Here is a 24,637-nt window from a genome sequence, read left to right as displayed (position 1 = left end):
CGCTCAACGGCCCTGTCTACACCTATACCGAAAGCATGCGACTTTGTTTTGGCAGAATGCTTAAAAATATCATTAAGACCTTTTGCTTAAAGGTAGACAGATAGATTGGCCTTCTTGTCTTCCATGTCATGACTCATGAGCCTGCGCATACGACAAGTTGACAACCATTATAAAATAACATTTGCAATATAGTTTATTCGTGCTATAAAATATTTTAGCTTTGAATAAACAATGAGATCAATTAAATGACATGTTACAAGCAGAAACTTTACATATGAAAACAATTCACTTATGTTTGCTAATGATGCTGAAAAAATATAAATGACTAAGCATATGATTTATCAAGCTCCAAATATGTGTTATCCAGTATAGGCCTGACATCTTTCTGACAAATAAATAACGTTATAACGTCACTGAGGTTTTAACTGAAGATTTTTCGGTGTCAATTTTTTATTACTTCACTATCGACACTCCCACCGGCGCCAGCAGTGATGCAATGAGGTGGCGCCCAACCTCTATCGCAGTGACAATGTCCAAGGTGATTACAAACCTGCAAATATAGAATATTGTTGGTTTTCGTATAACGTCTCATACCTATGCACGAAATCTCTACGATATTGAAATTATTGAGAAAAGAGTAAAACATTTTTGGGCTATCTGATTTCGGGAAGATCACTTTTGACTAAAATCTCACTTGGTTGATAAAGAAATATATCACCCAATTCAATCTACATACCCTGCTTTTTTTAAGTTGTAACAAACTTAAAGCAACAAAAATGATAAAGCAGTCAGAGTGATAGGTTACATATTGCACACTGCACAGTGTCTTACCCCGTGTCTATTGCATTTTGAAGAACACGTTGAGTTTGAAACAGTTATACATTTTCCACGATAGCACATCTAAAACATAGAACAGAGCATTGGTATAAAATCAACACTTTTGAGATGGACACACGCTATGCGACATGTTTGTTATAATTCTATTTTATTTTTAAAAAAAATTTTAATGGCGCGGTTGGTTGAACTTTTATTGAAGCTGAAGAAAGTCCCATATTCAGTAAATGATTAATCGAAATGAAAAAGAAAATAAAATAGCTATATTTTCCTGTCGCCCATTTAGGAGATATAGCATACCGTTTTGTAATGGAATTGAGCACATAAAAAGAGAGACGCGTTATGACACCATTCAACATCTCAATTGACTATAGCAAGTTGCTAAAGAAGATCATAAGTTATTCTTGTGAGGTGGCAGCTCCCTGGTCAAAAGTTTAACACAAAAGGAAAAGAACTAAGAATAAACTACATTAGGCTATATCTAAGAAAATAATTACACACTAAGAGAAAACAGCTTTATAAGCCTTTATTACTTTTTCAGGAGCACAAACAGTCCCATCTTTCACAAGGCCAGCATCGTTTTCAAACGTCGCTTTTCTTCTTGGAGATGCAATCGTTTTACAAACAATTTTTTTCCTTCCGTATGTTAGTCGATTGTTGAAAGCTCTTTTAATTTTTTTCGTATTCGGTTTCTTTTCACCTCCGTGGCATTGAAGCTTACCGCAGAGAGCATTTCTGCGGGATGAAACCACAAACAAATTTCAGTTTTAATTATAATAGAAATGAAGTTAATTCAGTATTAAACGCTTAACTAGTTGCTTACTATGAAGTACAAGTTACTAAGACAGTAAATTTCACACAGAGATTGAGGCTCCGTCTTGGGAAAATACAAGGCTACGTTTTAATGGGATTTGATATTACACCAGCTTTGAAAATTCAAAAATGATGAAGTATTGTAGTAAATTTTAAACTGACAAAATTGCAATTTCTAAAGCTTAACTTTTTTTACTTTCATCTTAAAGTCACAATGGACAAAAAATATTGTCATAATTATTTTTATTATTAAAGCACACTAAACATAATAAAGTCAAAAGTATTCCATAGCTTTATTTGCCACTTTTGAGGACGCCACACCGCATAGCCAATTGCAATTTTAAGGTGCAACATTTCAAGTACGATATTCTGCAAGAACCAACTTTTTGGAACACTTTGAGAATCCTCCTGTATTTTTCGGCCCACAGTTTCCGTTCATGTTTCCAACAGCATTTACGTAAGTGTAACAAACGTCTGCACTGCTCGAAGCATCTAAATCGTTCATAATTATTGTTTGAAAACTAACTCACTCCAAATACACTATTCTAATACAAAGCCTTTTTAGATTAATGCACTAAAAACAGAAATGCCTTTCATCGATTTAATCACTTTAGCTAGCGCCAAAGGACATTATGTCAACTATGGACATTGTACAATTGCTATTGACAGGAGTTTGTGTACAGAAAAAAATGTTAAAACAATGGGACTGTATAAGTGTAGGCTATATAGTCCAACAAAATATAAAACAGCAGTTAACTTTTTTTGGCAACATTTCTGGTCAATATCATCACATATCTGCAGATTACAAATATTTTCATAAAATTTGATTTACTTTTTCCCCACAAATCCTGACAAGCTAAATCGTGCGTGCGACAGGAACCATCATAACAAAAAGCATCGATAAGACCCAATCCAGCGTTTATGCCAGTTCTTCTTCCAGAACAAGGACTTCCATTTTCCAAAAATACATCGCTTGGACACTGCAGCAATTTGTTAGAAGATTTTCAAATAGGCCTACAAGGTTTAGGTTGATGTAAAAAAAATATTAGTTTTGTTTCGGTAAAAAATCACAAACGTGGTATATAGCTTAACGCTACTTTGTTGCATTGATACTGAACAAGGTTATATTCTTTTTACAAAACTATTCCATAACGTAATTTACGTATAGCGTCACTGCAGCGTCATCAACTCAACTAAACATTTGCAGACCACGAATATCACGGTCACGCAGCTTTCCACCTACTGTATGTTCATGACGAGTTGATTGGTGGTACGAAACATGAAAATTGCGAGTAAAAGGTTGCACATCGCTCGAAGCTGCAGGTTTTCGTCTGACTTTGTTTAGGAGTTAACGTCAGAATTTAAGTTTCAGGGCTTAGCATTTGAATTTACTTTGATTCTGACGTTAGCCCCTGAAGAGGGTCAGACGACAACCTGCAGCTTCGAGCTATGTGCAACCTTCTAGTTCTACTCGCTATGTTCATGTCGTTCTTGAAACAGTAGAGGTGGCTTCTGGAATAATAGACTGATGGTGTTATGCAAAATTAATAACAATACGTACATTGAAAATAATTTTTCGATTTTAGTATTTTTATAAAGTATAGTAACTTACCATAATATTATCTTAAAAGTGGCCTACAGGGATATATTCCTAAACAGACAAATACATTTCACTTACTTTTGCAGAATATCCTGTGCAATATTCCGGCAAATCACATTCATTTCTGTCGGTCTCTCTACATACTGTTCCACCTGACACAAACTGGCATTTGTCACAGCAAACTCCACCATCACATACTGCTCCGGGTAACAAACGGCACGTAATTGGATCACAGCACTTGCTGGTAGATGTATAATACAACCCTTTATAAACATGTAACTTGAAATGGTTATATTTTAGCTAATAGGCGAGAGTAACTCGAGATAACTACAAATTGCTAAAATCAAGTTAACTATAAGGTATGTAGGGAGAAGTGTTCTTCCTGACAGACAACACAAAGTCTTGTGCTGACTGGTATAAAAAAATTCCTTTTTGCTTGGTTTACTCATAGCACTTGCTGGTTTGGTTGTTTGTTTTTTCCACAACTGTAAAAGTTCAACTGACCAATAAAGACGGCGATCGATACTATGTGGCATGAGTAAGCGGTGCGATACTGAAAAAAAAAAAGAGAACAGCCTCATGGGCGAAACACGAGTCCATCGCTGTCTGTTCTTGTTACAATTGGCTGCCGAAAAACTTAACAAAAGTAGTTGCAATGTGGTCTTTCAGTTTTGTACCTTCTGCACACGTTTGGATGTCCACAATCACATTCTTCTCCTTCATCTACAAAATGATCTCCGCATTCAGGCTCATTGGTCCCTCGCGTTGCACAATCCGGAGCAGCCCACCCAGGGTTACAATGACAATGATCGAAGTTATCACAATGCTGAAAATAACGCAACAACCCTGACTTACTTTGATTGAGGATGTCTTTAACCTCGGACTGGGAAAACTTTGTGAGATTAATCCTGGCAGTTTCGCATACTTGTAGACTTGTAGAGGCTTTGAACCATTGAAGCAGGTCCGGTCACAAAGTTTGACAAAGTGAAGTTTCCGATTGGTGAAGTGGGGTTGTCTATGAATTATTCCACTCCTAGGCACCGCTAAGTGAAGAGCAGTCCTTGAAATGTGTTGCTCAAGTGCACACCTTGAGAGTCGAACCAGCATCGCTTGATCTTTCAGTTTTCTCGTTTATAAAGTCAGCTTTTTTCTTCTGAACGTCTCTTACATGACGTGTGATAGGCCTACATGAGCAAAAGCATCAATTTCTTGATGCAGTAAAGTTGCCAAATACAGCCACAAATCTACTTTAATATAATGTAGCCTACAGTTAGTAGTGAAGGACGCGAAACTTGACCTTACCCCATGACCATTGCACTCGCATTTTTTCGGAATGTTTGATGTATTTGTGAGCTTCCGGCAAACTCCTTTCATGCACACCTAAAAATGTACAAAAGCAAAAATACGTTTACGGTTTTATCTTCACTTGGTTCAAGAGTGTGTCCCTCTCCTTATAAAGCCAGTATTTGTAATATTTCTATATGCCAAGTTGGAGAATGGTAGTGCATCTGTATTAGCCCAGGGCAATGACCACTTTTGATGACCCCTGCAGGTGCACGGTAAGTGTGGAAGATCTGTGTTGACAGGTTTGCAGATAGAGTTATTTTTTGCAGATAGAGCTACAACGATTCTTCCGACAACTGACAAACATGTAGCTACAACACACAAATTTATCATAATTCTGAGATTTTAACAGCCTGTTTCATCTCACAGAGATTCGCCAGGAAGATCTTATTTAGACTGAAACTGTGTGTTAAACATCGGATGCATAGTAACAAAAACTACAACAGTCTACGCAGACAGCACCTTTTCAGGACCACACATTGTTCCATCTTTCACAGAACCAAGGAGCCTCCCATTAGATGACAACTTATTAGATCCAACTGACTTGCATTGCAATGTTTCACGTCTAGTCACAATATTGTTTTGATACGAAAACTGAACTCCGTTGATGATAGGACTTATTGCTCCTCTTTGGCATTGTAAGGTCCCGCAAAAAACATCTCTGTTGAGTTATAAAATTATCACAGGGTCTCGCTATGGCCTATTTTTTGAATAGAAAAATTGAAACTATTGCTTCAGATTAGATTTTTACCCAATAAAGTTTGTTTTAATAAATTTTGATTGTCTGCAGCTTGTAAATTACATCCTTTTCACCAGCAAACTGACAATTTTTTTTTTATTAAACCTAGTGTTATTGTGTCAATGAGTTAAACCTTACTGTCCCTTGCAGAAAAGTTACTTTAAAGTTAGACAAGAATAAAAACTAAAAACGTTCATATTTACATCTATGTAATGTCGCAAAACACGTTAGGTGGCAAAGTTTTCACACGAGAACAAATAGACCAAAATTATTCTGTAAATGAGTGTCGTGTCACTCATAACTTGCTTACTCTTCACTGCAGTGTCTGAAGTTTCCTTCTGCATCAAAGCCACAATTTCCATCAAGTCTTCCTCTTGCATTGAGAATCGTGTAGCACAAATCCGCACTGTTTAATGAGCCTATAAATTACAAATTTACTAATAAAAGTCACAATTCATTACTTTACATTCTGTTACGGTTAAAGAAAAAAAATCGGTTTGACCTGAACGCACGCTGCACTGTTTGCAGTGGTAGTACGACAGTTTATCGAACGACAGTTTATCGAACGACAGTTTATCGAAACGACAATTTATCAAACGACAATTCATCGAACGACAGTTTATCGAAACGACAGTTTATCGAAACGACAGTTTATCGAACGACAGTTTATCGAACGACACAGGGCCGTAGCCAGACCGCAGAGCAAGGGAGGGCCAACTTTTTCTTAGGGGGGAAGCCGAAAAATTGTAAATGGGCAAAATCATTATAATTGAAGCTGTTGCTCTTAAATGTTGGGATTTTGCCAGGGAGGGCGAAATTTTTTTCAGGAGAGGCGAGGCCCTCCCTGGCCCCCGGCTGGCTACGGGCCTGGAACGACAGTTAATCGAAAACCTAACCCCTAACCTAAAACCTAACCCTAACTCCCTACCTCTAACCCCTAACCACTAACCACTAACCCCTAACCCCTACCATAACCCTACCCTTAACCCCCAACCCTTAACCCCCAACCCCTAACCACTAACCACTAACCACTAACCCCTAACCACTAAACCCTAACCCTAACTCCTAACCCTAACCCTACCCCTACCCCTAACCCTACCCCTAACCCTACTCCTAACTACCCCTTAACCTCCAACCCCTTAACCCCCAACCCCTTAACCCCCAACCCCTAACCCTACCCCTAACCCCCAACCCCTAACCCCTTAACCTCCAACCTCTAACCCCTAATTCTAACCCTAACCCCTAACCCCTAACCCCTAGCCCCTAACCCCTAGCCTCTAGCCCCTAGCCCCTTCGATGAATTGTCGTTCGATGAACTGTCGTTTCGATAAACTGTCGTTCGATGAACTGTCGTTTCGATGAACTGTCGTTTCGATAAACTGTCGTTTCGATGAATAAATTGTCTTTCGATAAATTGTCGCGTCACGGTTTGCAGTAACATGTAGGCTATACTGTAATTTTTTTTTCAAAATGGCACATCAGATTCTAAAACTTGGAAAAAAGAAAAACTTTTTGATAAACATACCACAATTGTCGTTGAAAAAAAAACAATTTTTATTGCTACAGCAAAAGCGAATCACGTTGTTCCAGTAGCGTACAGGAGGTATTTTTTTGGACCCAGGCTTAGGATGATTATAGGGCCTGTAACCTTTCCAATAACAGGAAAGGTTACATAACCTAACCTTTCGTCGCGAAGAAGCCACTCTGTCCCTCGGTCGACGGGCACTGGAGCCTAACCATCTTCTCCACCACAAGATCTCTGCCTTCCCAAACGGGCACCCCCGCCGACTGAAATCAAGACACCCATTCGTGCCAGCCGCTCGGCTTCTGATCAACGAAGCTGATGAACAAGACATCTCTGCGGCTACTTGGGCGGACCATAAATGGAATTCTGAATGGAAGTCAAGCACCACCAGACTCCATTCATTCAACCCCGACGCCGACACACGCCCCATCGGCCTGACACTACAGAGACAGGCATGGGTGCGCCTCAACCGTCTCCGTACGGGCGTCGGGCTTTTCCGCTCAACCATGCACCAATGGGGAATGGCTTCCTCCTCCTCCTGTGAATGTGGTGCCGAGGAACAGACCGCAGACCACATCATCAATGACTGTACCATCTTCAAACCACCTAACGGAGTGGAAGGTCTGCGCGTCATGGATGATGAAACTAAAGACTGGCTGCTCTCTAGCAGCCTTCCAGTGTAGTCCGGGAACATCGTGAATCTGGGGTGGTAAAAGGATAGACCCTCGGCCTCAGAAGCTCAGACGACGACGACGACGACCTTTCCAATGGGCTGGGAACTTGAAGAAACCGCACCGTGTCTTGATTGGATACAATTACAATGCGTTTTGCTAAAAAGTGCCTCAATTGGGAGGCCTAGAATTTCATAGGTACTGTGCCCAAATTATCCTCTTAACGGCCCTGCGATCACCATAATAACTTAGAGAAAGTCAGGTATTTCTTCGATTTAGTGTGATACTGATTGAAGCGAGGCATTTTGCAGCATGCAAACTAAAGCTCCTTCGGCTGCATATAGGTCTACTCATTGCTAAAGGCATACTAAAGAAAAATTTCAAACCGGAATTAAGCATTAAAATGAGTAAACTGAACATTCAAGAATACATTTCAAAAAAAATTACCGAAAAAAAATTGTTTTCAATGGCGCTGGCAAGGCCCAAAGTCCAGTGTTTCATTTATTTTCATTTTTTTCAAAATGACCAAAACGTGCAAACACTGCTCGAGAATACGTCATAAAAGCCAGCAATAACAAAAGCCACGTTACCACATCTGATGTTTTGAACAAACTGTCTGCTGTTTTGATGTTAAAATGTGCTGTTTTGATGTACATACATACATAGCCTACAGTCAAATCGCCCGCAGTAACAATTATTGCGTGATCAGCTGATTGCTAGTCTCTAGTGACGCAGACTGCACAGTCGCACGCTTCGCTGCTCAAGCCCAATCTCGTTTTGAAAGCTCTGACTCTCTGACAAAAGCACGCGCGCAATGGTGGTCAGACCGCAATGGGGCAAAATTTTATTGAAAATCGTTTTATGGTAGCATGTTAAACACAAAGAACGTGGAAAATCGCCAAGTCAGGTTTTTCCTTTAGTACCCCTTTAAACTTAACCACCAGCAAGTGTTTTAAGTATCAAGGAAACATGTGCAAGAAAAGGTTAAACATCACTGGTGTGGTGGGAACCACCAGTTGGCTACAAGCTTGTTTAAGTGTACATACTGAACTTACTTCCTCCCCATATTTCATTGCATTGCCTTTCTCGGGTGAGGCAAATGCCTTGGTAACACATTGCTTTCCCATCATGGCAAAGAGTTCCGTCTTGCTTAAAAACATCGCCTGGGCACTAAAATAATTAACGTTTAGTTACGTGAAGTTGAAAGCATACATTAAAGCTAAAAACATAAAGTTACCGATGTTAGTTTCTTTTTATCAAAATTTTCATTTCTTTCACTAAGTCGGTATAGCCTGCTTTAGAATAGATACGCATTGCAAATTAAACGTTATTTGTTTGCAGACTGAGAATTCTGACATCCATATAGGCTTCATAGACTATCCTGTTTACAAAGGAATCTAATCTTCGATCGTCAGTGTTCAATCACAAATAATCTGTAGCGTACAGGCTTATACATACAATACAAGGATCCTATCCATTAAAAACATACTTACATTGGCCGATGTTCCTGTGCAAGATTCGTACAAATCACAAACATTTCCATTTCTTCCCCTGCAAATTGTTCTAGACTTTAGATACTGGCAATCAGCACAGCATACCCCAGAATCGCATTCAGCCCCTGGCAGCAATCTACACGTTGAAGCGTTGCAACAAAGGCTGAAAAACATGTTAGTTTTCAAACATAGGGGACTTGATAAAAGAAACTATAGCATAGTCTAGTGCTAAAGTGGCAGTTACTGAGCTGCAAATGTAGTAAATTGTAGTAAATAGGTTACAGTTACTGCATAATAAAATTAGTGAATACAATATAATTAGCAATAGTAATAAATAATTGCAACACTTTGTTGTGGTTTTCTTATTTGCAGGAGCATTAATCGGATTCAATGCTAATTTACTGAGAGTTTTCAAAACAAAAAATAAATGAATCGAATGTTATCGATATAGTGCTGTGCCTTTGTCATAAAAAATGACTGAATTAACCTACATTAGAAGTAGCTTAAATTAAGAGTTATATCTTTTTTATCATATTAAACTGCGAGCAACAACTCTGAACAAAACGCCACCACTCAACATTGTACCCAATCAGCTCAACAAATCGAAGTTTTCGAAGTTGGTTGGTTTTTAAATCTTTATCCTTGGTCTGACAAAGCCTTGATAGGTTATTCCTGGTAGTTTCGCATTCTTGTAGAGGCATTTGAGGCAGGCCGGTTACCAAGATCGACAGAGTGAAGTTTCTGATTGTTGAAGTGTTGCTGCCGGGGAATTATTCCATCCATTATGTGCCGTTGAATAGAGAGCAGTCCTTAAAATTCGTTGCTCGAGTACACACCCGGAGAGTCGAACCAGTGCCACTTGATCTTGAAGCTTCAATTCGTTCACGAAGTCACGCTTATCAACTGAGCTATCGGGGCCGGAACAGATTGCATGAAATGTTACAGATAAGAAAAGACGCCAAGCAAATTGATCAGAAAATAAACAAAAAGGAAGAACCACTGGCGTGCAGTTGCCTCTTGATTGAGCGATCATTGTATTTAATATCCAGTGCTTCAAGAATTTTTGTTTGAAACATAGACCTGCGTCAGGATACTAATTTAAATCCATGATCAAAAATTTTTTTTTGTATCTTTTGAATTTATTTTTAGGCAGCTTACCTATTGCACTCATCGATATGCCCACAATCGCATTCTTCACCGTCATCAACGACGTGATTACCGCATTCCTTTCCTGCTGCAGTCCCTCGAAAGCGGCAGTATGGCTGTTCCCAGCCAACGTCACAGTGACAGTGGCCATCATTACTGCAATGCTGCAAATAAATAAGTTACGATTAAAACCAAATTAAATAAACGGTTTGGAGAGATTCGACACAGAACAGCACAAGATCAATAAATAACAATACATGAACGAAACTGCAAACTTTCTTCAAAACTGCTTTATTAAACTCAAAACGTAGAGGTCTCACCCCATGACCATAACATCTGAAAGGACATGATGATGCTCTGGATGATATACATCTTCCTTCGGAGCAAACCTAAGTTGCAAATGCAGTTTTGTTACGTTTTACTATAAAAAGAATTATTATGTTGTAAACGTTGGACTACAATTATTACAGTTCATCTTATGTCGTCATGGCGGTGTTCGAGTTTCCCTTACTAAGGTTATTATGTTACAAAAATTAAGCCAAAATAGAAACCGCACTTAAAAAGATGAACAAATCTTCTTGCGAAAACTTACATTTTTGTGAAGCATATTTTAAAGAAACGTTGTTTTCGACAAAAAAGATATTTTTAATTTCACCTTCAAGGCTTCAATTTAAATGTAGGTATACAATATAAGTAATGCAGCATGTCTCCAATGAAATGTTTACTTTATGTTTTGATGATATGCCTTCACTTGCCTTATTTTCTGCACACTTTGTCCCATCCCTGACTAATCCTTGATAAGCAACATCAGTCAGAGCTGGTTCCGAAGCAATGGTTTTGCACACAAAAGTTTCACCAGTTCCACCAACACCAATGGAACTTGAATATGAAGCACGATTCCGGTCTATAACAGGTTGAAGACCTCCTCCTGAACATTGCAGTTTGCCGCATCTTGCGTTTCTGATTTAATAAAATAATTTTGTCAATTAGTTAGTTGGTAGGTAGGTTGGTTGGTTTTGAATCTTTATCCTCGGACTGACAAAGCCTTTGATAGGTTACACCTGGTAATTTTGCATACTTGTAGAGGCTTTTCAAACAGGGCCGATTACCCAGATTGACAGAGTGAAGTTTCCGATTCTTGAAGTGTTGTTGCCGGGGAATTACTCCATCCATTAGGTGCCGCTGAATGGAGAGCAGTCCTTAGAACGCGTTTCTCAAGCGCACATCCAGAAATTCGAACCAGCACTGCTTGATCTTGAAGCTTCTTTGTTCACGAAGTCACGCGCTTACCAACTGAGCTAACGGAGCTATTGTTAATTTAAAAACTCAAATTAAAATTTTTGGTATCGACTTGTTTGTTAAATCAGCATCATGGGTTACAGAGAAGTGCCTAATCAAAAACTTAGTAATTTTTTACATTGGAATAACGTCTGCAGAATTGTGAAAAATAGTTGATTGTTTGCCTGTTTAGACTTAAGCATAATACGGATTTTTAGATTAAACTATAGATTGAGGTAAAGAAACTCTTTGCAATAGCTTATTTATAGGCTAGTTTGATAGGCTATTTGTTTTCAAAATATTTAGTTTGTTAGTTTGCAATTAGTATTCTAATTGGTTATTGGTAACCAATATGAAAATCTATATTTGAGACGTATTGTTAAAACCCTTGCCTAGTTGGCCTACACTTTTCAGCTTTTGTACTTTTAAAACTCCGAAGAATTTTATAAGATAATTTGAAAAGTAAAAGTTGAGTGTAAATCATAAACCCCCAGGCAACAAAATCCGAGATTTCTATATTGATTCGACGTCTGCAGACGTTGAATTAATGTAAAAATCACGGAGTTTGCTGCCTGGGCCTGGAGCAGTCCGCCTCGTTAGCTCAGTTGGTTAGCGCGTGGCTTCGTGAACGAAGATGCTTCAAGATCAAGCAGCGCTGGTTCGACTCTCGGGATGTGCGCTTGAGCAACGCATTCTAAGGACTGCTCTCCATTTAACGGCACCTAATGGATAGAATAATTCTTTCGCAACAATACTTCAATAATAATCAAAAAACTTCACTTTGTCAATTTCGGAAACCAGCCCTGCGTCAAAAGCCTCTACAAGAGTATGCGAAACTACCAGGAATTACCTATCAAGGTTCTGTCAGTCCGAGGGTAAAGATTCAAAACTAAACAAAACCAACCAAATCAATTAGTTAAAGTAGACACCGGCAAAGATATAAAATAAAGAAATAAAACCTAACTTCTGTCGATAAATACAATAAATAGCATACTCTCTTGAGCATGCAATGAACGCTTGCTCGGTTTGATTATATCCACAATTCCCAACTTCATCACCACGTGCATTCAACTCCTTATAGCATATTTCGTTGCTGTTAACAGAACCTACACAACACATGATAATTAAAGAATCAGTGTAAATCCTTAACTTTTGAGACACTTCAGTTCAAAAACAAGTCGGCTTTGTCGATATGCTAAAAGAAAATGGAGAGCAATAGACTAAACGTTGAACTGTGTGGTAAAAAGTCGAGCTGATGAATTTTAACATAAATTGAAGCAGGACAGCCCACCTGGTCCCCATGTACTCTCACATTGCACATCAAAGTTTAGACAAACTCCTTCAACGCATAAAGCAGTCTGGTTGTCGCATGGCGATCCATTTTCAAGGAACAAGTTGTCAGGGCACTGCATTTACAATATATATTAAGTTGTTTCAAGAGGACTTTGGTATGTAATAAAGTGGTATGTTTGTTTTCTTTTGACAATAATAACCCAACATCAACGCAAATAAATAGTGATACAAATTTGAATTTTTTTCTGTCGAAGTGATTTCTGCTTTGTTTTGCTTAACGATTGTTCAGAATCCAAACCAGAATGATTGATGTGGTGATGAAGGAAGACGCAACGCAACATGTTTAGCTGCTGAATTCAATGTAGTATTTCACTTCACAAACTTACATGAGCTAAATTTCCAGTGCACCTTTCCACTAAATCACACTGCTCTGACATCTTATCTCTACACAATGTTCCAGCCGTCTTGAAGCGGCAATTAGAGCAACATGTCTCGCCATCACATTGTGCTCCCGGAAGAAGTGTACATGAAGATGCATTGCAACACGTGCTATAAGCGACATTTAGATTAAGTCCCATTAGTATTTCAAAGTTGTTGAAATAGCTTTTCTTTCTGTTTCGCCAAACAGTGACGAACCAGTTTTTCAATTTTTGTAAAACAGAAAAAAAGATTGTGGACGAAATGCTCTTATGGAATTGCTGGAAGCTACAACAACTCCGTTGTTTAAGATAGACTGCAATACTTGTCCACGTAAGCTATTTTAACTAACTTTTGAAAAAAGCACGATTTTTTTTTAAACAATACAAATAAATGGAGATTTTAAAGAACTTTTACCTTGTGCAATCATATGTGTGGCCACAATCACATTCTTCTCCTTCCTCAACGATATCATTCCCGCACACTCCGACAAAGTACATCCGATTGGGCAAGGGAATGTTAAGAAGACAACTCTCGGTCCCAAACTTAACATTGTTTTCTAGATAAGCATGACTACATGAAGACCAATCTGTTGGAGGTTTGTATCTGTGAAGATACGTTGTTGTTAGATTAAAAGCTTTGGTACTATCATGCTCTCGCATACCTAGTCTATAGATCAGTGCTTCCATGTTGGGGGTGTTTGTAGCTTGTACCTCCTGGAAGTGCGAGAAGGTGCTGTCCGGGGTGCAAGAATTCAGTGATTTAGGATAAGAAAGCATAGAGATTATGTAAAAACACAAGCATAAAAGTGATATAATCTATCATTCCTTTTATTACTCCTCCGTATCTTTATATCAATGAATCAATCAAAAAAATTGTGTTAAAAGTTGTGTCTATTTTCTTTGTTGCAAGTTGCTCCTTTCCCAATTATTGTCGGTGACCTGTTTTTTCATGTGTTTCTCGGCAGTCGAGTGTAGCAAGAACTCAGCGATAGACACGTATTTTGCCCATGAGGCTGGGCTCATCAGTACCGCACCACTAGTTCTTGTTTTTGGGAAATAGTCTTGATGGCTAGTGTGGAGGCTATACACCGGTATGGTTAGCGAAACACAATATGCTCGCTGTTCTATAGTGAGTAGTCAGGTAGTGCTGACGCCAGGAAGATCGCTCCTTCTCACTGACCTGTTTTTTCGTACCGTACTGCTTTTAATACGTGTTATGTTTTCTTTTATAATGACCGAGTGGTTAGCACGCTGGGCTCGCAGTCGAGAGCCTGCATGTTCGACTCCAGCCACTCGCACTTGCTGTTGTTTCTCTGGGCAAGAAACTTTACAATAATTGCTGGCTGGAGTCGGCAGGAGTCGCTGGAGTCGGAAGCAGTGGCCGAGTGGTTAGCGCGTTGGGTTCGCAGTCGAGAGCCTGCATGTTCGACTCCAGCCACCCGCACTTGCTGGTGTTTCTCTGGGAAAAAAACTTTACGATAATTGCCTCTACCCAGTGATCGATTTCGAGTAATGGGTATAGTACCAAATTTAAGTCATAAGTAGAGTAGATAATCGGAAACAGACATTGCTGTCGGCTGCAGCGTGGGTCAGATGTACATCGGAAGGCGTACACCGATGCATAGCGCTCAAGTCCGCTTTCCCGCAATGCAGGATAAAGATATGAAAAACAAACAAACTGACCGATCAAAATAGGAGGTGCGAGATTTGTTTCATCTATCATGAAGGGATGCCAGTTTCGCAACAAATCGTGGAGCTCTGCCACACTATTAAGTAAAAAGTGCATAAATTTCCAACCTTACCAATAGTCTCCGTTTTCCACCTTCTTGCAGGTTGGACAATGGACATGGCATAGATGGAAAATGGGAAAAATTTCCCAATTTTTACTTTCTCATTTTACTAAATAACCATGATCACTTTTTTTAATTTAAAGTATGCTATTGAGACTTAGAAGATTTATTGATGTTGGCATATACTCTTTGTTATGACAAACGTGTATTGCTTAGGATTGTATCGTTTGCTTGCAACCTGGTATATTTAAGTCTTGGTGAAAGTTTAGGTATTGGGAATATTATAGTTTTGATCAGCTTCTTTTTTGTTTCTAATTTTATATCCTTGCTCTTCCAAATGCTATTCATTCCAACAAATGCATTTCTTCCCAGCGCTATTCTTCTCCTTATCTCTGGTGAGTTATTAGAATCCCAGCTTATTTTTGAGCCTAAAAATATGAATTCATTCGCTGTTTCAATTTCTTGATTTTCGATCTTGATGTTTATGTTATCTGCTTTACCAGTTGTTATAATTTTTGTTTTTTTGATGTTGAGTTTCAATCCAGCCCTTTCACTTTCCTTTTTCACTTTGATGATTAAGTCTTCAAGATCTTGTGCGTTCTCGGCCAAAAGGGTAGTGTCATCTGCATATCTCAAGTTGTTTATAATTCTGCCACCGATTTTCACTCCTATATTGGAATTACTCAACCCTGCTCTCCTCATGACCATTTCTGTGTACATATTAAATAAAGAAGGAGATAAAATGCACCCTTGGCGTGTTCCTTTTTCAATTTTAAACCAAGCTGTATTTCCGTATGCTGTTCGAACTGTAGCTTCTTGATTTTCATACAATGACCTTATGAGTTCCAGCAGGTGCATTGGCGTTCCCATGTCTCTCAGACTACTCCAAAGAATGTTATGTTGGATAACATCAAAAGCTTTCGAATAATCAATAAAACACATGTACAGATCTTTTTTGTACTCCCTGCTGGTTTGCATAATCCATCTGAGATTTGCAATTTGGTCACGGGTACCTTTGCCTTTTCTAAAACCAGCCTGCTCATCTGGCATTTCTCTTTCAATAATTGAGCCCAGTCGTTTTTGGATGATTTTCAAAAGAATTTTGCTTGCATGAGGTATTAAGGCTATGGTTCGATAGTTTGAACATGTCCGTATGTCTCCTTTTTTTGGAATTGGAATAAATATTGATCTTTTCCAATCTTTTGGCCATTTTTGTGATTTCCAAATACATTGGCATAAGGCCAATAGTATTTGAATTGGCACATGTCTTAATAATTCTGCTGGAATTCCATCGACTCCTGGAGCTTTATGTTTAGATAGTTGGTCTCTTGCCCAGATAACTTCTTTTTCCAGTATGTCAGGTTCAAGGTCAAACTGTTGACTTTTATGTTCTTCAATCTGTGGTTGCAGTTGAGGGTCCTGATATAACTGCTCAACATACTCCTTCCACCGATTCAAAATTGCTTGTTTGTCATGCAGATCTTCTCCATTTTCTCCACGTACTGTAGCATTCTTGGCCTTGAAGGTTGATCTTGCTTTCTTTACTTGTGAGTAAAGCTCTCGCATGTTCCCAGTTTTACTTGCTGATTCCATCTTCCTACATTTTTCTTCCCAATATATGTTTTTATCTTTCCGAGCTTGTTTTTGGAATTCAGCATTTAGCTTTTTGAATTGTATTCTGTTTCCATTTGCTTTTGCTTTCCTTCTATGTTCTGCTAGTTTATTTGTTACAGGGGAAATCCATTGAGCAGATTTGGATGTCTTTTTACTCGGTACATTATTTGCAGCTGCGTCCAAGATCTTTTCCTTTATATTGTCCCATATCATATCAGCTTGCTTATTTTCAGTGTTAAGAAATTTCAAACTGTTTTCAAGTTCGGCTATATAATTTAGTCCAATCTGTTCTGTGTCATATATCATGTTTCTTTTTTCCTGTTTTGTACCGGCATTGCAAAAACGTACTTTTAGTTTGGTTACTAGCAACTGGTGATCTGTTCCACAGTCTCCAGTTGCTAGTCTCCACGCATTTGAATTGTGGTGTTGAAGAAGGTTACTGCGTGTTCCTTGGACAGCCAAAATAACAAATGAGAAAATTCTTGAACAAATTAAACCGGACATATCCCTAGAAGCTAGAATCGTCAGGCAGAAATTTTTATATTTTGGCCACATAATGAGAAGCAAATCAGTGGAAAAAGACATCATGCTTGGTTTGGTGAGCGGAGGAAGAGGAAGGGGGCGCCCGAAAACAAGATGGCTTGACACGATTGTAAATGACAGTGGCATGGGAGTGCATGAATTGAAGGAGGCTGCGTGGGATCGAGAGATGTGGAGAAAGATGACGTATAGAGTGACCGAGAGTCGTAAACGACTGAACGGATGATGATGATGAAAGTTCAATGGAAACCAAAGCGTCTAATTTGTAGATCTTTCTTACTAACCCTGTAGACTCCGTCATAATGCAGTTATCCCTAGATGTAGGACATGAGCACTCTGCAGTGTCATGAGCCATTCCAAAATTGTGCCCAATTTCATGAGCTAAAATTGCGGCGGTGTTGATGACGTTGGCTGACGTATCCTGAAACGACAATGTTGTCACCTTTATAATTAATTGACTTCGTTTTTTACTAGAAAGGAAACTTAGCAACCGTGTTTTAAAATGTTGGCAAAATGTACTCATTTAGGTGATCTCGGAAATGATTGATACATAACTGCTACATTTCTTTGCTTAGACTATATCAAAGTTATAGAGCTTTTTTGAAGCACGTTTTGATGAGTAGTTAAAATTATTTAACTAGCCAAAACATTTACTACTAAACAACAAGATCGACCAATGTAATCAAATGCCTTCGACAAGCAATACAATTCAATTCATTCAATACAAGCAATGCAAAAGGGTCAGAAACGGTCGACCATTTTTTCAGTTTCTTTGAAATTTTATACAGTACAAAAACAAAAAAACTGAAAAATGCGATTTATTTTGGTAAGTATGCCAAACTGTTCTTGAATTTTAATAGAAATCAGCAATGCAGAGTCAAATCAGATTACCATGTAAACGTCAGTTGTCAAGTTACGATTGGCAAGTCAATTTCATTCGATATTTCAAAGTTTCCAGCATTCTCCATTTACAATAGGCCTACTTTAATTTAAAAGAGTGTTTGCGTAATAAATGATTTAGAAAAGTTGGCTTGACAAATAAAACTGAATGTTTGCCCTTAACACATTACATGGCTTTCTAAAGATAACTACGTCCTGCTTCTTGAAATTTTGTGGATTTTGTCGATTGCTGATATATTCCTGGTAAAGTTTTTTTTTTAATCAAGTTGCTTATATCTTTCACAAACTTGATTAACTCCTCCAGAACGGGAAGTGCACATGGTCCCGGATGAGGCAATGCCAACAATAACTTCATCAAAGTCACGGCCATAAAGAAGGTGGAAGTTGTCTGCATACACCCACGGGGAAGATGCCGGCTCAGAAAGCATCATGGCTTCACGAAAACCCAGAAATGCATCCAACGCCTGCAAAATAAACAACAAATTTCCAGCAATATGTAGCCTAATCCTTTAACGAATATAAAGTCAAAACACAATTAGGCCTCGCTCCTTTACCCTTAAAGCCGATACCCACCCTATTTATTTATTTTACCAGTTGGGCAGAAGGTTTGTGTTAATCTCTTGTCTGTGTTTTTGATGTTGAGACCGGCTTTATACCCTCTCATAGCCTCTCGGTGTTGTCGGGACGAATATCGAAAGGCCAGGGTGATATAAAAATAAACTCTTGATCCCAGATGCTCAAATGACGGCGGTGGAAATACAATATTGATTCTGTATTGATCTTGTTAACTTGCAAAACCAAATCAGAAATCAAACGCTCTTCTTTATAGATTGCAATATAAGTGACAGTCTACAAAAATTGTACATTTTATTTTTTATCAAGCTAAAGTATTTCACAAACATAATATAATAATAATATTATTGCATTATAACAATATAATTATTGTATATAATAATGTTATTATTAACTCACCGATCTATGCTGGGTTTTTGCTGCATTGTACAAAAAATTTGAGAGCGTAAATTACTGTTTTCCAAATGCTGAAATAGGCTACATCCTACATCAGGAGCTTTCAGGCGCATAAATTAAAAAAATATTAATGCCATACTTGGTTCCAAATATAGTGAATGAGAAGATAAGGCTCTCGTTATACTAAACCTTCGGCACCAATGCATAGCAGTTGTCCATTGGACATTGGACTAAGACGTGTGATTTGGTATTAATGCACTTCACATGCATAGTATTTGTCAAATGACAGACATATACAACCAAGCAACCACACGGCATTTAGTTAAATGCCGTGTAGTTGCTTGGTTGTATATGTCTGTGGTTGAAGAAAGAGACCTCTTTACCAAAATTGTATTTGTCAAATGTGAAACAAAAAGTGTACGTAATAAGTAGGTTACTACGAACTCCTTAAAATGTGAATTCATAATACGCTTGTAAGACCATAGCAAAGCAAGGTAGTTTATTGTCGGAGCCAACTTTTACTCATGTGTTGAATTAAATTCTAAAAGTTCATAACCACCTGCCAACAGTTGCTTCAAAAATAATACCCCAGTAGAGGTCAAATGCAAAGGATAAATTAATTCGAGGATGGTAGCTTAACGAAAGTTTATGCGATGGTTTTGCAAAAACTTCTGTGGACTACTGTGCTGGAAATTCTCAAGGGGTTGTTGGTTGTAGAAATTATCTTACAGAAAGATACAAGATTTTCATAAACTCAAAAATAATTCTCCTAATTTAAGATATCACAAATGCAAGGCCATGATTATATCAGAGGTTTACCTCTTGAGCGTTTGCCGACAATTTCACCCTGTCAGCGTTTTTCCAAATTTCTAAGTGTGCCAAAACAATTCGCATTCCCAACTTATGATAAAATGCATCCACGTAGTTGATAAGTTCTTTGACATGAGCTTCCAGATCTCCAGTTGTGGAAAACCTCTTGGCCTTTAAAACAACAGTAGTAGCTGTGGTGGAAGTAGCAGTAGCAGCAGCAGCACTTAGCATATACACTACATGGGCCATATTAATAATAACTAATTGTACTAAAACGTGTAAAAAATCAAATACAGTACCACAAACTTATTTTTAACTTTGTATGCAATATGTTGGTAGTTTAGTTCTGGGGGAGTGCGCTTGAGCCACTCATGGAATGCTTTCTATTCGGTGGCACCTAATGAATGAAAAAATTTGCAGACAAGAACACTTTGACAATCAAAAACGTCACTCTGTCAATCTTGGTAACTGGGCTTGCGTCAGTGGTTCAAAGCCGCTACAGGTATGCGAAACTGCCAGAAAAAAAACTTTCAGATTTTTTTCAGTTGGAGGATAAAGATCCAAACCAGGCAAAAATTTGTAGTTCCAATAAAAATTCAACTTTAAAATATGTTAATTACTGTGTAACTATCAGCAACAATCATGAGCTCCACATATTTGATGTTTTGCTGAGTCACTCCTCTTTTTTGTCGAAGGTGAGCAGAATTGATAAAATCTGGAAAGCAGAGCGTTATTGCAGCATATAAATATGTGGTAAACTAGCAATCTATCACAGAAACTCAACGGGTTAGCTTCATAACGAAAAACAAAACTGAAAAACGTTTATCTAAGGCTAGTTGTTTCCGAGGGTGCAGTTGGGCAGTATAAATACCTAAGAGCAACATTTCATTTAGTTGGGCTTTTACAATGAAGTTTAGTTAAAGTTTCTTACAGCGCCAACCAGATACATCATGCTATCAATCTAAATTAGGTCTATTTGATACAGAAGAATTTTTCTTTATCAACACTTCAAAGAGATGAAGAAAAAGTGTCGACATAGGCGCAGTATCGACATAAAAAAATCAATATAATTTGTTCTTAAATTCGGATTTAGCTCAATGTAAGAGCCTGGTCAGGGTACAATGTGCACTCTAATCAGCACTGCTGCAAATTTTTCTGTTTTTAAGTGCACTTTGACAAAAAACAACTCAAACAAAATGGTGAAAAATAGCGTAAGTTGTATTTAAATTTAATATAGGCCTACACGGAGTCGGTACTGATGCAGAGCAATGTGGCGTTGCTACACCGTAAGGCACAGTGCAGTAATCTTGCAAAATATTGTTAATTATTTTGTTTTCTTGACTGATTGACTACAGTCGCAACAACGTCCAGTTTTAAAACGTAATTTAGTATGAAATTAGTTTTGGCTTTTCACAGTTCAACCATTTCACAACACATCGGTTATTAAAACATAAGTCCCAAAGTGAAAAGAAAAATTATAACTGGCACAATAAACGAACAAAATGCTCTGGAGGTTAAAAAATGTTGATATAGGCGAACTGACGATATAGCCGATGTCGATATAGGCAAGCTCGAATGTAAAAAATGCGTGTTAACGGAAAAGATTTTTAGGTAGGCCTGCATGGAACGGAGACTGGAACATATGCCGTGACAGAATTTAGCAAGTGAAACTATAAACATCACCTGAATCTTTTCAAACATATTTTAAACGTACAAAAATACCACATTCAACAATGCTACATATCGCAAGATGAACAAATTTCTATTCAATACTTTACATTGTTCGGAAGCGATAATAAGCAATTGCTGACCTAAAATTGTTTCCGCATTCTGCTGCATGTCTTTATTGCCGCAAGATTTGCTTTCTTCCTGTTTCTTATCGCTCGGCCGGTATATGACGTGATGAAAGGTTGCTATTTCACTTCCTTCCCTTGCAAGAGGTTCAATGATGAAAAAGTCGTCAGGCAAAATAACACAACCCCTTCAAAACGTGAAAGAAGACGGTAAAAAATCTTAAAGTATGTTTCATCGTACTAGCTCATCATTTTAGCCCATTTAGATGCTCAATGACATGGAGCCCTAATTTAGAGAAAAGGTATTTTTCCGCCACTATTTAAGGCAAAAGAGTGCTTTAAAAAGTGGAGAAATCCATTGTTTTTATCCACTTTTAGTTATTACCTTATACTGCATGTATTGTTTTAACGCCAGTTTATTGCCAGTAGGCTATCCAAACGTTTGATTTACCACAAATTTAAATTACCAAGTCAAAGACCATCATTTTACCTCAAACCACGACATGTGCTCAATACAACTTGGCTGCCTGGAATGCCGTTCACTTCTCCTTGATAATAGCAGTGGTCATAAACCTGAACAATGTAATTTTGATTCATCATTCATAGATTTACATTGCAATATTAAGTTGCAAGATCATAAAAAGTGAAGCAACTAGCTCGCCTATTAATCTTACGTTTTTATTTGTTTCTTTCGTGATCAAATTGTCATCAGTGGAGTAAGTTGAAGTCGCAAAAGTGTGTGGCAATAAATCGTGATTCAGAGTCAGATTGAGAGTAAACTCTGTGTCTTCAAGGTCAACCACAAAGAAAGCATTTGTCTTGTGAATACCTGTTACCTGTGAAACACAAAAAAAACATCCGAGTTAGTTTTTGTAGGCTATGGTAGATATGCACACCCAGGGCCGTTGAGCGGATAATTTAGGCCCGGTAACAATGAGATCCTCTGGCTTCAAATCAACACTTTTAAGAAAAATGTACTACATCCACTAAATACAAAGTTGTTTCCTCAAGCTTCCGGCCCCTTGAAATGGTTACGGGCCCCTAAAATCATCTCTGGTCCGGGTCCAACAGTACCCCTGAACCCCTTTTGTCAACGCTACTGTGCACAGCATACGTCATAGTTATTATTTTACTTTGTGTTTGTCAGTATGTCTGCCACAAAGCACACTACTCCTTTTCTCAATCAAATAAAAAGAAAAGCTTGTGAGCTTGAGTTACGATCTTTCTAAGCTAATGTGACAAAAACAAAGTGCTTTTCACGTACTATTTGCTAACATGAAAAACGCTATTAGCTTTTAGACGTTGAACTCGTTACGTGGTGAATTCGAAACGAAAAGAAACAATTTACTATTTATTCGAGCTTATTGGTGTTTAGGACAAAAACATTTCAAATTATTTTATGTGTTTAAAGATAGGTCTTTTAAAACTTGTCATATGATTTCGCTTCGACACTTTTGAAACTAAATTTCTTGTAAAAAATTTCATTTTGTCTCGTTTCGACAAAAAAAGCACCACTAGTGCTACGTAATACATACGTCGGGATGCTCGGTGCTTAGAGTACTGTGTTTTACTTGTCCACCACCATCTTGCAATTGATATGGAATGAACAGGTGATACTTCGTCAATGATGATAGTAGTTGGTAATTAGAAGATGACTCTGCTTGAAACAAATAACTTCTTTAATATAATCTTTAAAAATGGCAGCACTGAGCTTCTAGGAAGCATTTGGAGTCGATTTTTTTATCAGTTTGGAAGTGCGATGAATAAATATTGTATTTCAGATACATAGGTTGAAGAATTTTAAAACAAAAGTGTTCAATACGTCATACTAAAACAATGCAACGTAACAAAATTACATAGGAATTTCTTTGGCATTATTTTTCTTGTCAGAGGAAATATCAGGAGCAAAATGTAAACACGTGTATAATATGCTATTTGAATAAATTTGCGTATGGAATATTCAAATTCTATTTGGTGCTAGACAAAAAAAAAATAAAGATGAAACTGAAAAATGTTGACAACCAAACTGACAATAAGCAAGAAAAGCAGCAGTAGACAAACTAGCAGTTCACACCCACCGAATTCGAAGTTAACACACTCTGGCGCAAGTTAACTAAAAGCACTGAATGTACAGAATGTACTGGTTTGAACTGAAGAACTTTAGTTGTACTATAAATATGTGAAGAACCACACAGCCATGTAAATTGAGTTCGTTGGTAGAAGTACAATCAATCTCTACATTGGCATGAGGAACGCAAACCATTTTAGCAAGTTCTAGCACTCTGAACTACAGTATGATATAAGTACTTAGAGAATAAATAAGATTACGTAACACAACACCATAACACCAGAGATAAACGATTAAGTGTAAACAGAAACAGTGTCCGAAAGTGAGCAAGAATATGCGCTAAAAACATATTCAAGACAAATCTAAAAAAAAAAATAAGCAGGTTTTTTATTCAAGCAGCACCAAAAACGTATTCCATCACCTGTCGTTTCTTCTTCTGAAGAAACTGGTGATCCATATCCGAGGAGATGGTTCTTTGACAATACACAAAACAAAACGGGCAACACAAATGCTCTCATGATGAATTGGCAACTGCAAAGCTAAACAATGTTTTTTAAACCAAGGAAAGTTTGAGAACAATGTCTATGGTAGACTGCAACTTCAGTTGCTTTTTGTTTTATTCACAAGCAATATGGTGTGTGTAAGTCTGTATACACTATACGACGTGTGACATTCTGCAAACAATGTGAATGAACAACCATATCTCCTATTTTAGATGGAAAATACTGTACCTAAAATTAGTAAGAATAATTTCATAAGAGTTGTAATGGCGCTGTAGCAACAACGCCCTTCTCGTCAGCACGAGGCCCCTGTGGTACGATATTGATGAGCCCACCATCCTCGTTGGCAACACACCTGTGTCTATCGCTGTCAATTCTTGCTACTATCGACTGCCGAGAAACATATCTTGCAAAACAGTGAATTGTTAAATGTGGTGTGTATTGTTTCATTTAAAATCTAAGCTTTGTTATGTTGCAGATAAAACAGATCAGCAATGT

At 37.9% G+C, this 24,637-nt stretch overlaps 1 protein-coding gene across 1 annotated transcript; it reads right to left on the bottom strand.

Annotated features, from left to right (window-relative positions):
• Window positions 1-167: 167 nt before the first annotated feature.
• LOC145787154 (uncharacterized) lies at window positions 168-24,096 on the bottom strand. The gene is made up of 22 exons (XM_082598882.1): window positions 24,061-24,096; window positions 22,246-22,407; window positions 22,062-22,144; window positions 21,590-21,759; window positions 20,399-20,493; window positions 19,788-19,949; window positions 18,287-18,463; window positions 17,384-17,520; window positions 15,694-16,809; window positions 13,571-13,759; window positions 9,020-9,182; window positions 8,582-8,696; window positions 5,641-5,749; window positions 5,054-5,252; window positions 4,550-4,627; window positions 3,925-4,073; window positions 3,326-3,488; window positions 2,480-2,627; window positions 2,031-2,139; window positions 1,368-1,569; window positions 832-900; window positions 168-550 (listed from the first exon to the last, which is right to left on the bottom strand). Exons 1-22 carry the CDS (start codon window positions 24,094-24,096, stop codon window positions 443-445), a joined length of 3,939 nt encoding a protein of 1,312 aa, XP_082455008.1. The 3' UTR covers window positions 168-442.
• Window positions 24,097-24,637: the final 541 nt, after the last annotated feature.

This window comes from Aplidium turbinatum, chromosome 18, assembly GCF_918807975.1.
Source record: "Aplidium turbinatum chromosome 18, kaAplTurb1.1, whole genome shotgun sequence".
NCBI lineage: Eukaryota > Metazoa > Chordata > Ascidiacea > Aplousobranchia > Polyclinidae > Aplidium > Aplidium turbinatum.
The sequence above is the reverse complement of the archived record's forward strand: the minus strand, read 5'-3'. Positions and strand labels throughout refer to the sequence as shown.

Bases quoted from the DNA above. Each gene is read 5' to 3' on its own strand.
- LOC145787154 (XM_082598882.1), bottom strand. From the start codon at position 24,096: ATGGATCACCAGTTTCTTCAGAAGAAGAAACGACAG. The intron at 22,408-24,060 runs GTGATGGAATAC...TGTGTTTCACAG, and splicing joins TTCAGAAGAAGAAACGACAG to GTAACAGGTATTCACAAGAC. The intron at 18,464-19,787 runs GTAAACCTCTGA...TTTATTTTGCAG, and splicing joins TGTCGGCAAACGCTCAAGAG to GCGTTGGATGCATTTCTGGG.